At 42.7% G+C, this 13,228-nt stretch overlaps 1 protein-coding gene across 1 annotated transcript in view; it reads right to left on the reverse strand.

The window, feature by feature from the left end:
* Nucleotides 1–13,228, reverse strand: part of ACER2 (alkaline ceramidase 2) — an 88,321-nt gene that overhangs the window by 61,187 nt on the left and 13,906 nt on the right. Inside the window, exon 3 of the mRNA XM_033919617.1 lies at nucleotides 9,375–9,516. Coding sequence (XP_033775508.1) covers nucleotides 9,375–9,516 — 142 coding nt within the window. The remainder of the gene's footprint in view (nucleotides 1–9,374; nucleotides 9,517–13,228) is intronic.

Genomic DNA, 13,228 nt, shown 5'->3' on the forward strand with positions numbered 1-13,228 from the left:
AGATCTCCTGGTCTCTATTATTTTTAAAGAAGGAATAGTTAATAAATGTTGTTGTGTTGATCTGAGTGCCCTAAGTGGAGAATACGGTATCAAAAAGCGATCCAGGAATATCGGAGCATGTGATTGTTGAATTTTAAAAGTTAACAGTATGATTTTAAAAAGTTATTCTATGTGTGACTGGTAGCCAATGTGCAGCTTGTAAAAGTGGTGTAACGTGGTCATATTTTTTTGAATTTGAATTCTTTTTATTGTTGTATTTTGTATTATTTGTAGCCTTCTTATTTCTTTATTAGTTATGCCATGGTATAAAGTATTGCAATAATCTAGCCTAGAAATGATTAATGAGTGGATTAGAATGTTGAGAGCTTCAGGTTTTAAAACTTTTGATAATGATCTGATGAGACATAACTTATAAAAACAATTTTTAACTACTGAACTAATTTGGTTATGATAAGAGAGTTCCTGATCTAGTGTTACTCCCAATATTTTTGTTGTAGTTATTAGTTGGGAAAAACATTACAGAAGATTTTGTTGCATTCAGGGCCAACATATTATTCTTATGCTCTTCTTCCACCAGCCCTTCTCTTCTGTCTTCCCCAGCATCTGCTCCCTTCCTCCTATCCCCTTGCTGTACCCCTCTCCCCCACCGTACACACACATCTCTATAAGATGAATGAGCAGAAGGAACCCATCCCAGGAATATCAACCATCATATACAGTCTGTGTTGGTAGGCTATCATTTCTAAATCTCACAGGATGCCACTTCCTGCCTGCTGGTCTTGTGCAGAGAAATGTAAGGCCCCAGTTTGTTTCCAAAAACCAGGACTACAGCTTGAAACTGAAGCAAATACATTAGCACATCCATCCACCTATTCCTTTGTGCACCTTCCAGGTCTTAGCATAAGCAGCAAACATTGTTGCAGGCTTCTTTGCTCTCAGGAGGGTCAAGATGACTACCTCTGAATAGCTCTTCCAAGTTAGGGCCATGAGCTCAAGAACTATGCCATAAGACCAAAGCGCTCTGGATTCTCCATAGGGACCATACCCTGGCAGAGTAGGCTGGAATGAATCAGCAGTCTGAGAGATCTGCCTCTTCAGAGGCACACCGGATCCACATAATCCACATTCCAAGGTCGACGAGGCCAGTCCAGAGCTACCAGGATCACCAACCCCTGGTGGTTCACTATTCTGCAATGACCCGGCCCACCATGGTAGAAATGTAGAGTAGGAGCTTGGTGGGCCAGGACTGAATGAGAGCGGCCAGCCCTGCGCTTCCTGGCTCAGTTCTTCTACTATAGAAGGGAGAATACCCTCTGGGACAGAGACTACTCTCCCAGATTCAAAGTCTGTCTTCTGAGAAAGTCGGCCTGGGCGTTCTCTACCCGTGCCATGTAGGCAGCTGAGAGGGCTTGTAAGTGAACTTCCACCAACTGGAATAACATCTGTGTCTTCAGGCATGAGGCAACATTTCTGGTGCCTCCTTGTCTATTCACATAAGCTACTGGTGTGACATTGTCTGAAAACACCCTGACTTATCTTCCCTGTCAAGGAAGATTACAACTCCTTCAGTGCCAAACGAATGGCTCTCAATTCTAGATGGTTTATTGACCACTTGATCTCCGACCAGGTACATTTGCCCTCTTCAAGGCAGTTGCAGCAGTGGGCCCCCTAGCTAATCAGGCTGGAGTCAGTCATGAGGGTCACCTATAAAGTGATTCTGAGCAGCATGCCTCTTGATAAGGGATCCCCCAGCAGCCACCAATATAAGCTGTGTTTTGACCCCGAAGACCAGAGGAGCTGCGTCTGTAGGGAGTGCTGCTGCGGAGACCACGGCTCGTGGAACACAGCCGCCCCTCATCCAGTAACTCAGCTCATAAAATGCATGAATTAGCAAGCTCAAGAAAGGGACCTCCAAGCACTGAAGTCATACCAAAAACAAAACAAAACAGAAAACCAACGGCAAGAGAACGGAAGTTTTCAGTGTACTGGGAGGGGATCTCCCTCATAACGCTAACAGTAAGGCGTAAAAGCGGCGGAACCAGCAGCGTGCATTCATCTTGTGCGCAAAATGTCACCGCATGACTGTTGCCATGCCAATGTCCTGTGTGTTTTCATCGGTGTACCCCCTATTTCCTGTGCGAGTGTGCCACCATTCCACGTTTCTGCACTGATCCCTATCTGACTTTTAACCACCTAATCTCATCTACAATCTGTTTTACTCTAAGACACACTCAGTTGAGGTTGCCCCTTGATCGCAAGGAACTCCAAACCCCACCATTTGCCTACTCCCTCAAGCACATGAATTGCTGCAAATCCTTTTGCAGTGGCATTAAACTTGCCTCTCTTTGATGTCTGCCATTTCTTCAAAACATGGTGGTCAAACCACTGATGTTTTGTAGATATTTATTTAATTTGTTTTTAAAAATGTATATACCACCTTTAAAACAAAGCGGTTTCAATAAAAATTAACATGCAAGACAAAATTACAATTCTAAAATTAGAGCTAAATTACAGTACCATAAAATATGTAACCGCCTCCACCCACCCCACCCCCAACTGTACAACATTAGCTCCCGATGTTTGTCAGAATCTCTTTCAACATCCTCCCTCTTACACACAAAAAAACCACTCTTTAATCAAGCACCCCGTCATATCTCTTTTTATCCTGCTTGCCCCTTACTGTCCTACACAATCCTCTTTGCTTGAAATACCATAAGCTGCTCACTATCCCTCCCCTGTTGTCACTTGCCAGGCTATCTTCATCTACAGTACTTACCTCTTTCCTTTTGAAATTATTTAACTATTTTACTTAGATCTGGGTCTTCCAGAATCAAATGTAAGGTCTGTCTAAAAACCTTCCACTTTTCCCAAGCCTTCCCTAAATTGTGACTTCTTGCCCTCAGGGCTGTTTTGGTCTGGAAAACCCGCTGTTCATTCATCTCCTGCCTCTCGGGGCCGGATTCTCAAAACACACTGTGCCTTTAATGAGGGTTACTAAACCAGTTCTAGCTGGTTTAGCATGCCAGTATTTTACCTCCGGATTCTCAGAATGGCTCACCGAAGTCTTTACTGAGCTTCCTAGCAGCCTCCAACTCTGCCATGCAAATATAGTATAATGAGATCATTCCTATTAAAACAGTATTACAATGAGGTCATTAATATTAAAACGAGCAGTCCGGGTAAATTCTCTACCATCTCCAGGTAATTCTCCAAACAAAATACCAGGTTTTAATGACCCCCAAATTACCAACTGGTCTGGGGGTGCCAGTACTGTGAAAAGTGCATCTGAGGAACGTATTTCTGGCTGTGGCTCATGATAAAAATTAAGAAAACACACTATTAACATAAATTATAGCAATGGGCAAAAAAATTCAAAAGCGCACAACTCTAGTGTATGAATCAGAGGTGTGTCTTGAGCGCATGTATTAAAGGCATATCTTATGCGTGTGCTTGTTGAAAGCTGATGATTGACCCGCTCCCCTCCATCCAATAGCACTGGCATGCCTACAATTAACACAATGACATAGCATTTGTTGGCAGTTCTCCCCCTTTGCCGACCTGAGCGTTAACAAGTTCGCCAAGAGTCCACTGCCCTTACGCAGCTATACAGCAAAACGCCAGCTAGCTTTACGTCGTATTAAATTTCTTAAGCACAAGAAGATAAGTGTAATAGTAGGATACTCATCACTGTTTTTTTTCAAGATTATTGAAGAGTACACAAGAGAGGTATTTTTGTGAGTTCATAGATTAATCTCTCTGGTCCTATATATATACATTTTTTGGTAAATGATCTCTTGCCAGTTTGTTTGACTACCTTGAATATACACAACCCTGCAAGACATTTGAGATCTGCTTACAAGGGACTGTTGGAAGTGCCTTCTTTTAAACAAATGAAGTTTGATGCTTCCTCAAAGTTTGATGCTTCTCTCTCCATAAATGAGAGAGAAAAAGTTAATTGCTGATCCAGTTTTCGGGCATTCACTGCCACATCACATTAGACAAATTGAGGATTTTTCTATTTTTAAGAAACAGGTTAAGGCCTTTTTATTTATGCAAGTCTATACTTGAATGTGCAATATACTCGTAAACCTAAAAAGGTTGCCCTGCTCTAGCTAGTTGTGAATGAGATTTATTTTTCTTGTTTATTTTACTGTATGGTTTTATGTGATACAAATATTATGTATGTTAATTGTGAGCTGCCTGGAATTGTAAATGGTGCAGGACAGAATTTTTTTTTTTTTTTTTATAAACAAGATAAAATTATTTAAATTGGTTTGGAAGCCGTTGACATCCTTTGTTAATTCAATATAGTTGTCTTTGTTTAAAATTTAATTTATTTTTATAAGTATCCAGGACGGGGTTGGTGGGTGGGGGGGGGGATATTTTTCTGGTTCATTTCTTGATTAAATTGTTGGATGGGATGGGAGGGGAGGGATATTTATTTTCTTCATTGTTATTAAAGAAATTCAAGTGCTTATTTTGAAATTAATGTATATATAATTCATGGCACTTTGTATTAGCTTTGAAAATTAATAAAGATTAAAAAAAATAAAAAATAAAAAATAAACAAGATGCACATGCAAACAAATTGATTAACGAGCCATTACCTATCAATTAATTGACGTTATCAATTATTGATGTTAATTGGCACCAATTTGGATTTGTGTGTGCATCTGCCTGTGCACTATACTGTAACACTAGACACCTAAATCTCATAGCGCACAAATCAAACTAGGAGGCGTGCCCTTTGGAAAGTCATGGGCGGGTCAGGAGTGTTGTGAAAATGTGCATGGTGTGTTATAGAAAGGCGCCATTTACATGCTCAAATGTCATGAGTTTGGGCACCAGCATTTACACCAGGTTTCAGCTGGCATACATGCCAACATCCAGATTTGGGCAAGGGAGTCGGCACTATGTGCTACTCTATAAAGGACGTTAAATTTATTTATTTATTTTTTTTTTTTTTTAAGGACTGTATCAGGGGGCAAAGAGTGAGAATTCCCTTACCGCACATTAGTTAGCAAAGAGCGCGTGGGCCCTTACCACCTACAAAATGGGTGGCAATAAGTGCTTATGCTTAATACAAATAAAATAAAAGGGCTATTTTTATGGTTGTGGGAAAAATGGGAAAGACCTGTTTAAGGAAACACTAAAGTAACTTTTTGCCACAGCTTAGTAAAAGTGCCCCTTAATCTGATAGCTACACGACTGGAAACAGACCAACTGTCTCTACTCCATCGCTCAATTTTGACAGTGCAAGGCATTCAACAGTACAAGGCGTTCTGCTGTGGAATGCACTGCCTCAGGATGTATGGAGTACATCCATCCTTAATAAATTTTAGGAAGCTAGTTAAAACAGTGCTATTTGAGAGATATTTTTCATGTAAGTGAGATGGTTGAAAGGGAGTCTTTAAATCGCTGCCACTTATTAGGTCTGTAGCACTGAGGCTGGTTTTTAGATTCACTGATAGCTTAATGTATGTGGGGTTTTTGTTTTTTTGTTTTTGTGATGTTTATTGTCTAATGCTTGCTTATTTGTTTAAATTATGAGTGTTTACTTGTAACTCGCTTAGAATTGCAGATGTAGCGAGCAAGAAATTTTTAAATAAATAAAGCAGGGGTGTAATTACAGGTAGGCCTGGGCCTGTCCTCTTTTGGCTCAGTTCCAACCCAGTAGCGGTGCAACATTGGTATAGCTGATGCGGATCCCCTAGCTCCCCCCCCCCAACCAAGCTGATGATATCAGCAGCCTGCCATAACGATTGCAACAATTCATGGCAGCGTTCCCAGGTGCTGACCCTGGCACCCCAAGAATGCTCAGTTCTTGTGCAAAAACTGAGTCTGCATGAGAACTAAGCATGCATGGGGCACTGGTGTGAGCAGCTGGGAATACTGATGCAAGGGGAGTTCTGGTAGGCTTTCAATGTCTTCATCAGGTGGGACATGGGGATGGTGATGGGACAAAAGCAAAAAACAAAAGGAATTGACCCCAAAATATCCACTAAGAAGAAAATCCAGAGAAAACCAAAAAAAACTCTGTGGAGTGATGATGTTCCCAAATGGACTTTATTTGAAAGTATCAGAGTTCCAAAGGTACACTAAAATCATCCACATAACAGTAAATCATCCACATAAGAGCCTTAAAGGACCTAGTCCGCTAGGGATACAGGACCCAACACGGTCCGCGTTTCGACAAAAAGTCTTCTTCAGGAGTCCTATAAATAATGAGGGATACACTAAGAATGCATGTACGTTATGAATAGTAGTGGTGATAAAATGTGAAACTGTGAATGATATCTGGACAAAAGCGCATGAGACTTCAGCGCGCCGACCTTGCAGCGCCGACAGTTCGGTGCAAGATCCCAGTGCGCCGCCAAAAAAGTTACTTTTAAAGAGCTCCGACGGGGATGGGTGGGGGAGAAACCCCCCCCCCATACTTTACTTTATACTCTTCGCGCTGCCGTTGGGGGGGGTGTGGGGGGTGTGCAACCCCCCACATTATAGAGAAAACTTAACTTTTTCCTAAAAAATCGGGAAAAAGTTAAATTTATAATGGAGGGTTCCAACCCCCCCAACCATGGCAGCGCGAAGACTATGAAGTAAACTGGGGGAGTTCCCCCCTCACACCTCGCGTCGGAGCTCTTTAAAAGTAACTTTTTAGGCAGCGCGCTCTGGTCTTGCACTGAATTGTCTGCGCTGCAATGTCGGCGTGCTGAAGTCTCGTCCTGCCAGCTAAATTATTTAATTTTTAACTTGCGCAAGGAGGTGGAAGGTGAGGGGAGAGCAATGAGGAGGCAGAGAGCAGGGGAGGATAAGAAATGTGTCATGGCCACCCATTCTTTCCACTGGCCCACCCAAACATTGCTGTCTGACTATTGTCACTGAGCTGAAGCATGACTGGTTTTATATCTTATTCCTAATGGCATTAAGTAATACAGTGCATTACGAGTTAAGCCTAAGGCTAGGAGGGTTTTTTTTTTTTTAGTTGAATAATTTTTATTGGTTATAACAAAGAAAACCGTACAACCATAATAAGATACATAAAAGTAACAACAGTGATCCTTTAAACATAATATGGTACAAATTCAGAGAACAGTAACATGTCCTCTTTTTTTGCATGAACAAATCTGGCAACCCCACTTTTACCAAACAGCGGTTAAAAGTAGCCTTTAGTGGCCATAGGAGATTTTTAAAATATTTTTTAATTGATTTAACTGTTTAATTTTATTCTGTGCAGAAATGGCAAAATATAAATAAAAACAAACCTCCTATGGGAACCACTATTTATACTTATAGGCACTCTAATTTCAATATTTCAACTAACAATAGTGCCGCTTTCATTCAAAATACAATTTTCTTATGTTAAATATTCAATTTGTGACCAAATAACTACTTTACCAACATAAATAACTAATCATATAAAGTGCTCAGTACCACCACCAGGTCATTGCTAGTGCAGTTCAGACCACGATAGTTTTGGAACCATCATTTCACTTTATTGTTCCCTGCCTTCCATAATGTATAGGGCTCTTTTTATCAAGGCGCGCTACGGGGGTTAGCGCGTCGGACATTTCATCACGCGCTAACCCCCGCGGCAGCCTAAAATCCTAACGCCTCGTCAATGGAGGCATTAGGTACTAGCGCGGCAGGCGGTTCAACATGCGGTATTTCACGCGTTAAACCGCTACCGCGCCTTTGTAAAAGGACCCCATAGTGTGCAATGGCTTGAATGTTACTCAAAGAAATCGCTGATATCCCAGTTACCTATATAGTTGTCCTAAAATGCTGTCAAAAATATATTTGGAACTGTACTTATCTTGTTATCCTCCTGTCCAGCGTTTAACTATCATGTGTCATAAACCACATTGAATTAATCCATATAAAAAGTGCTTGTGTGATAAAGTGCGGTCCATAGGGCTCCTTTTACAAAGCCGCGCTAGCGGTTTAATGCGCGTAATAGTGTGCACTAAACCTCCGGCTGCGCTAGCCGCTGCCGCTTCCTCTTGAGCAGGTGGTAATTTTTCGGCCAGCGCAGGGGTTGGCGCGTGATGAAAAGTTTCGCGCGTTAACCCTGCTAGCGCGGCTTTGTAAAAGGAGCCCCATAGTCCTGCTTGCAATCAAGTCTAATATTTCACTGCCCTCCGACCCAAGCTGGGTTTCATGTTCGTCTCCAGGGAGAACATCAGCTAAGAGAAGACTTGAGAAGAGAAGACTGCGTGGGGATATGATAGAGACATTTAAAATACTAAAAGGATTTGACAAAATCCAGCAAGAAGCATCGCTATTCACGTTGTCAAATGTGACTCAGACGAGAGGTCATGGACTGAAATTGAGAGGCGACAGGCCCAAGACAAAAATGTCAGGAAGTTCTGTTTCACACAGCGAGTGGTGGACGCTTGGAACGCTCTCCCGGAGGAGGTTGTGACGGAGACCTCCATTATGGGATTCAAGGGCAAGTTGGATGCACACCTCCTTGCAAATCACATTGAGGGATACAGGTAAACAAGGCCTCATCTGGGAACACCTAGGTCTTCATCAGGAAGCGCCTAGTTAAGCCTCCGCGTGTGCGGGTCACCGGACTAGATGGACCAAGGGTCTGATTCGGTGAAGGCATTTCTTATGTTCTTATGTTAAGAGAAATTATTGCTTGGCTGAAACCTTCCCAGGAACTCCAATTCTCAGCGTGTCAACGGGAACTACGCAGTGATATTTTTTTTAAACCTTGTCATGTGATTATCTAAATAAAATACACACGTAATAAATGTCTGCTGAGCTACACTACAGATGCCACCAAAGCCCCTCCCTCACCTTTGCATAATAAAACACCAACGTTCCTATTCCTTCAGTCTCAGGCACTGCATTCACTCCAGTGACAGCTGCCATCAAGGCCTCATCCGCAAGCAGCACAGTACAGTGAAGTGGTGCATGGGTAAAAGACACCACACAACCACTGGCGTAGTAAAGGGGTGGGGGTGGGGAAGGGTTCAAACCCCAGGCATGGTCTTTGTAAATGGTGCAGGCACAAGTCTCCTTTCCCGACCCCCACCCCTGCCACGCATGTGCGCCCCTTCCCTCGTACCTCTTTCATTTTCCCTGCGTGAGCAGCTTTATGAATTCGCTGCCCGCGTCGGTGTCGCCTCTCGCTGATGGCACTTCCAGGCCCTGTGCCTAGGAAGTGGGATAGCCAACACGACATGGACAGCAAGTTTGTTCTGTTGCTCTTGCCTGGAAAATGAAAAAGGTACAGGGGAAAGGGAACGGGTGGGCACTACCACCCCAAGTGTCACTTACCCTCGTGCTACACCACTGCACACAACTTTAAGTTATTAGTCCAACCGGTCTTTCCAATGGCACGGCACAATGGCAGACATTACCTGGCATTTCGAAACGCTCTCGGCATGTACCTCCTGGGAAACCACATGGCAAAGGCAGACATGAGGACCCAAAGGATAGACAACTCATCCAACATCTGGCCAATGAAGCTAAGGGTGGCATGGAAGTAAACGGAGCCAATGCCTGAAAAGAACCAGAACCACAGCATATAAGCACTTCATAAGACACGATGATAGAAACATAGAAACGATGATGTGAGTTGGCGATACATACAAGCCATTCTTTCTTAGTTATCTCCCATTTTAGGTGCATTTTTGTTTCTCCAGCATAGTCCAGTGGTTCCTAAACTGTGGGGTGGCAGTGGACAGAGTCGCAGAAAGAGGGCTGTGCCCTCTCCCTGCGCAGTGAGCTATGGCCAGTAATGGCAGACAGCATGGGGCCTGTGAATCAGCTGACCCTGCCCCCCCCTTAGAGTGGAAACTGGGGGCTGTTTTCAGCCTGGGAAAGACCAATGGCATATCCTATGTTGTTGCAGGTTATTAAACAACAAACGAGCAGAAACACACATTTAAGGGTCCTTTTACATAACTGTGATAAGCGCTACTGCCTGCTTACAGCAGCAAAACATGGCTGACTGGATTGGATTAATTAGCAATGTACCGCTTGTACTAATGTACATATTAAGCAGTTTACCGCAGTGGTTCTTAAACCAGTCCTGGAGGACCCCCAGCCAGTTAGGTTTTCAAGATATCCGTAATGAATATACATGAGGCAGATTTGCATGCCTGTCACCTCTGTTATATGCAAATCTGCCTCATGCATATCATGCATATTCATCAAGGATATCTTGAAAACCCGACTGGCCCCAAGATAAGTTTAAGATCCATTGGTTTACAGCATTACTAAATAAATGACATAAATTTGCAATAAATTAATCCTTCAAGCAAAAAATGGAGGTGTCCCAGGGTAATTTGGGGATGTGCGCATGGTACCCACATACTAAAAATTAATATTTATTTTTCTGCGCTGAAGGCATCTTCTGTGCTAATCAGTTAGTGCATGGGTATTACTACATGTTAACTGATTAGAGCAAATCCGGTGCTTGCTCAGCCAATGCTGCTATAACTCTTCAGGCCATCAGCAGCATGACTGAAGTAAACACACTGCCTCCGGCGACCCGGAAGCTTTCTTTCTTTCTGCTACTACTTTCCGCCTATGCAGGGACAGGCCATACTATACTGGCCACTCAGGCAGCGAAGATAGACAACCAAGTCTCCAACCTATTGACAACAACCCCAGACTACAAGATGCTCAGAAAGGAAATAAAAACTATACTCTTCAAGAAATCCCTTAATAAAGCTTAATACCATGATAAAGCTTAACCCCCCTCTTACCATCCCCTCCCTAACCCCAGATCCTACTTTTCCCTCTCTTGAAAACCTTCTCTGATCTAACGTTGTAACCCTTCTTCCATAACTCTTTTTGTAATCCGCTTTGAACCGAAAGGTAATGGCGGAATAGAAATCTGTAATGTAATGTAATTATAGGTAGGTGACCTTCTGAGGTATAACCTTAAAGATCATATAGCTTAACAAAGAAGCCTAAAGAAGAAGTTGGAAAAGTCCTTTAAAATTTGTTTCTTTCCGCCAGCAGCTGACTTACCTAGGCAAAAATGTACTCTGGGAGGTCGGAGGGGTAGAGGAGAGGGTCATGGAAATAGTTTATTTAAATTTTAATATTCTGCCAGTGGTGTACCTTCAAGGCAGTTTACAATGATACAATTTAAATTCAATTTAAAATGAAGGAAATTAGATCACATATGTTTTTCCCAGTGCCTAGCCACTGGCCAGCCTATATCGCATAGAATATACAGTCAAACCTCGGTTTGCCAGTAACGCGGTTTGCGAGTGTTTTGCAAGAAGAGCAAAACACTCTAGCAAATCTTGCCTCACAAACCGAGTGTTGACTCGATTTGCGATCCCCACCCCCGAAAACCTGCATCGCCCCCCCCCCCCCCCAAACCCTTACCGCGATGGGGTACCAGCACAGAGCACCAACCCACAGGATGTGCCGGTGCCCAAAGAGCCTGCCGCTGCTTCTGCTGGGCCTTGAGCATCTACGCATGCTCAAGGCCTTCTGACTTCCGCTCTCTCCGAGATTCTATTAGATGTGCAGATGCTCAAGGCCCAGCAGAAGCAGCGGCAGGCTCTTTGGGCATCAGCACGTCCTGTGGGTTGGTGATGTATGCCGGTGTCCCATTGCGGTAAGGGTTTGGTTGGGGGGCGATGCCGGTTTGCGGGGGTGGGGTAGAAGTGTGCCAGTGGCCTCGGGGGGGTATTTTGGGGATGTGGAACAAATCAAGCAAGTTTCCCTTACTTTCTATGGGGAAACTCGCTTTGATATATGACCACTTTGGTTTACGAGCATGCTTCTGGAACAAATTATGTTTGCAAACCAAGGTTCCACTGTATTATAGAGGTAACATCCCTTATTTTCCATTGACTTTTTTTTCTATAGTGTCTTAGACTTCATTAATCTGATTATTCCCCTTTATCTTTGATTATTTTCTTATTTCATGATAATTTCAGAATTTTCTGTACATGTATATCTGCCTTGGATTATTTAAATTCCAATAAAAATAAAGGAAGGAAATTACATCATCTTTAAAGGAAAGATAAGAAAAACGTAAATATAACTATGATGTCCTGTCTCCAGTCTCAGTCCCAGCCAAGCGGGCTCCTTCTAAATAGGGTTACCATTTGGCTCAGAAAAAGGAGGACAGATTGAGATATCCGGCTTTTACTTCCACTGAAAGAAATGGAAGTAAAATCTGGATGTCTCAATCTGTCCTCCTTTTTCTGGACCCATATGGTCCAGAAAACATTTGGACCCTTGGCACATGCCTAGTTAACCTGTGCTTTAATCCTACCTGTCTGCCGCTTTTGACACCACAGCACATATTTTACTATCCTGAAAAAGGTGCAAGGCACTGAAAAAGCTCTCTTGACATGGTTTAGTTGCATATTGTCATCTAGGCCCCAACAAGTTTCTCTGGGTCTAGGTTCTCAAATCCGCAGACTGGTGTGGGGCGCTGCAGAGCTCCAGCTTGTCCCCATTCAATCTCATCTATATTTACAACCTCTAGAGAAAAGGCTGAAAAACCATGGTCCTTGAGGGCTCACAGCCCAGTCAGGTTTTCAAGATTTTCACAATGAACATGCATGAGTTCTATTTGCATATAATGGAAGCAGCCCATGTAAATCAATCTTATGCATATTCATTGTGGAAATCTTAAAAACCCAACTCGGAGTGCTCATTTATTTTGGCACCCAGATTTATAGACTCTGGCCTAGAAAATGACACGGGGACAGGTACCTGCGGTTAACTGCAGGGTCAGTACAGGGACAGGGACAAACTTTGTCCCTGTGTCATTCTCTTAAAAATTAGAGACCAGTATCAATATGTAAAAACTAAACACATTTTAGACAACTGGCAACTGAATTCAGTGAGTTAAAAAAAAAAGCCCCTAGAAGCTGCTTTTGGATTTAAATGAACTCCTGTTAAAAATGATATGATTTGTGTCTTGTCTGCCTTTGATGGGCCAACAAGAGTCCTGTCTGCTGATCAGACTCCTACCATCATGTTCCCAGCTAGTGCAACAAATTCATCTATCACTGCTGGCATCAAGGAGCATTTCCAAAATTTAATAGAACTTATTTTCCTGTTCATCCATGTCTGAAAGACAATCCAATTACCTTCCCAGATGATGTAAAAACTGAATCTCTGGGAAGGTTGTACCAAAACCAGATTGAAATGGAAAGTTCTATTTGTGATTTATAAATAGTCGTACAGAATATTGTTCCCTTTTGTACTTTAATAAGGGAAGGGAAAGGGA

Source organism: Geotrypetes seraphini, chromosome 1, assembly GCF_902459505.1.
Source record: "Geotrypetes seraphini chromosome 1, aGeoSer1.1, whole genome shotgun sequence".
Lineage (NCBI taxonomy): Eukaryota > Metazoa > Chordata > Amphibia > Gymnophiona > Dermophiidae > Geotrypetes > Geotrypetes seraphini.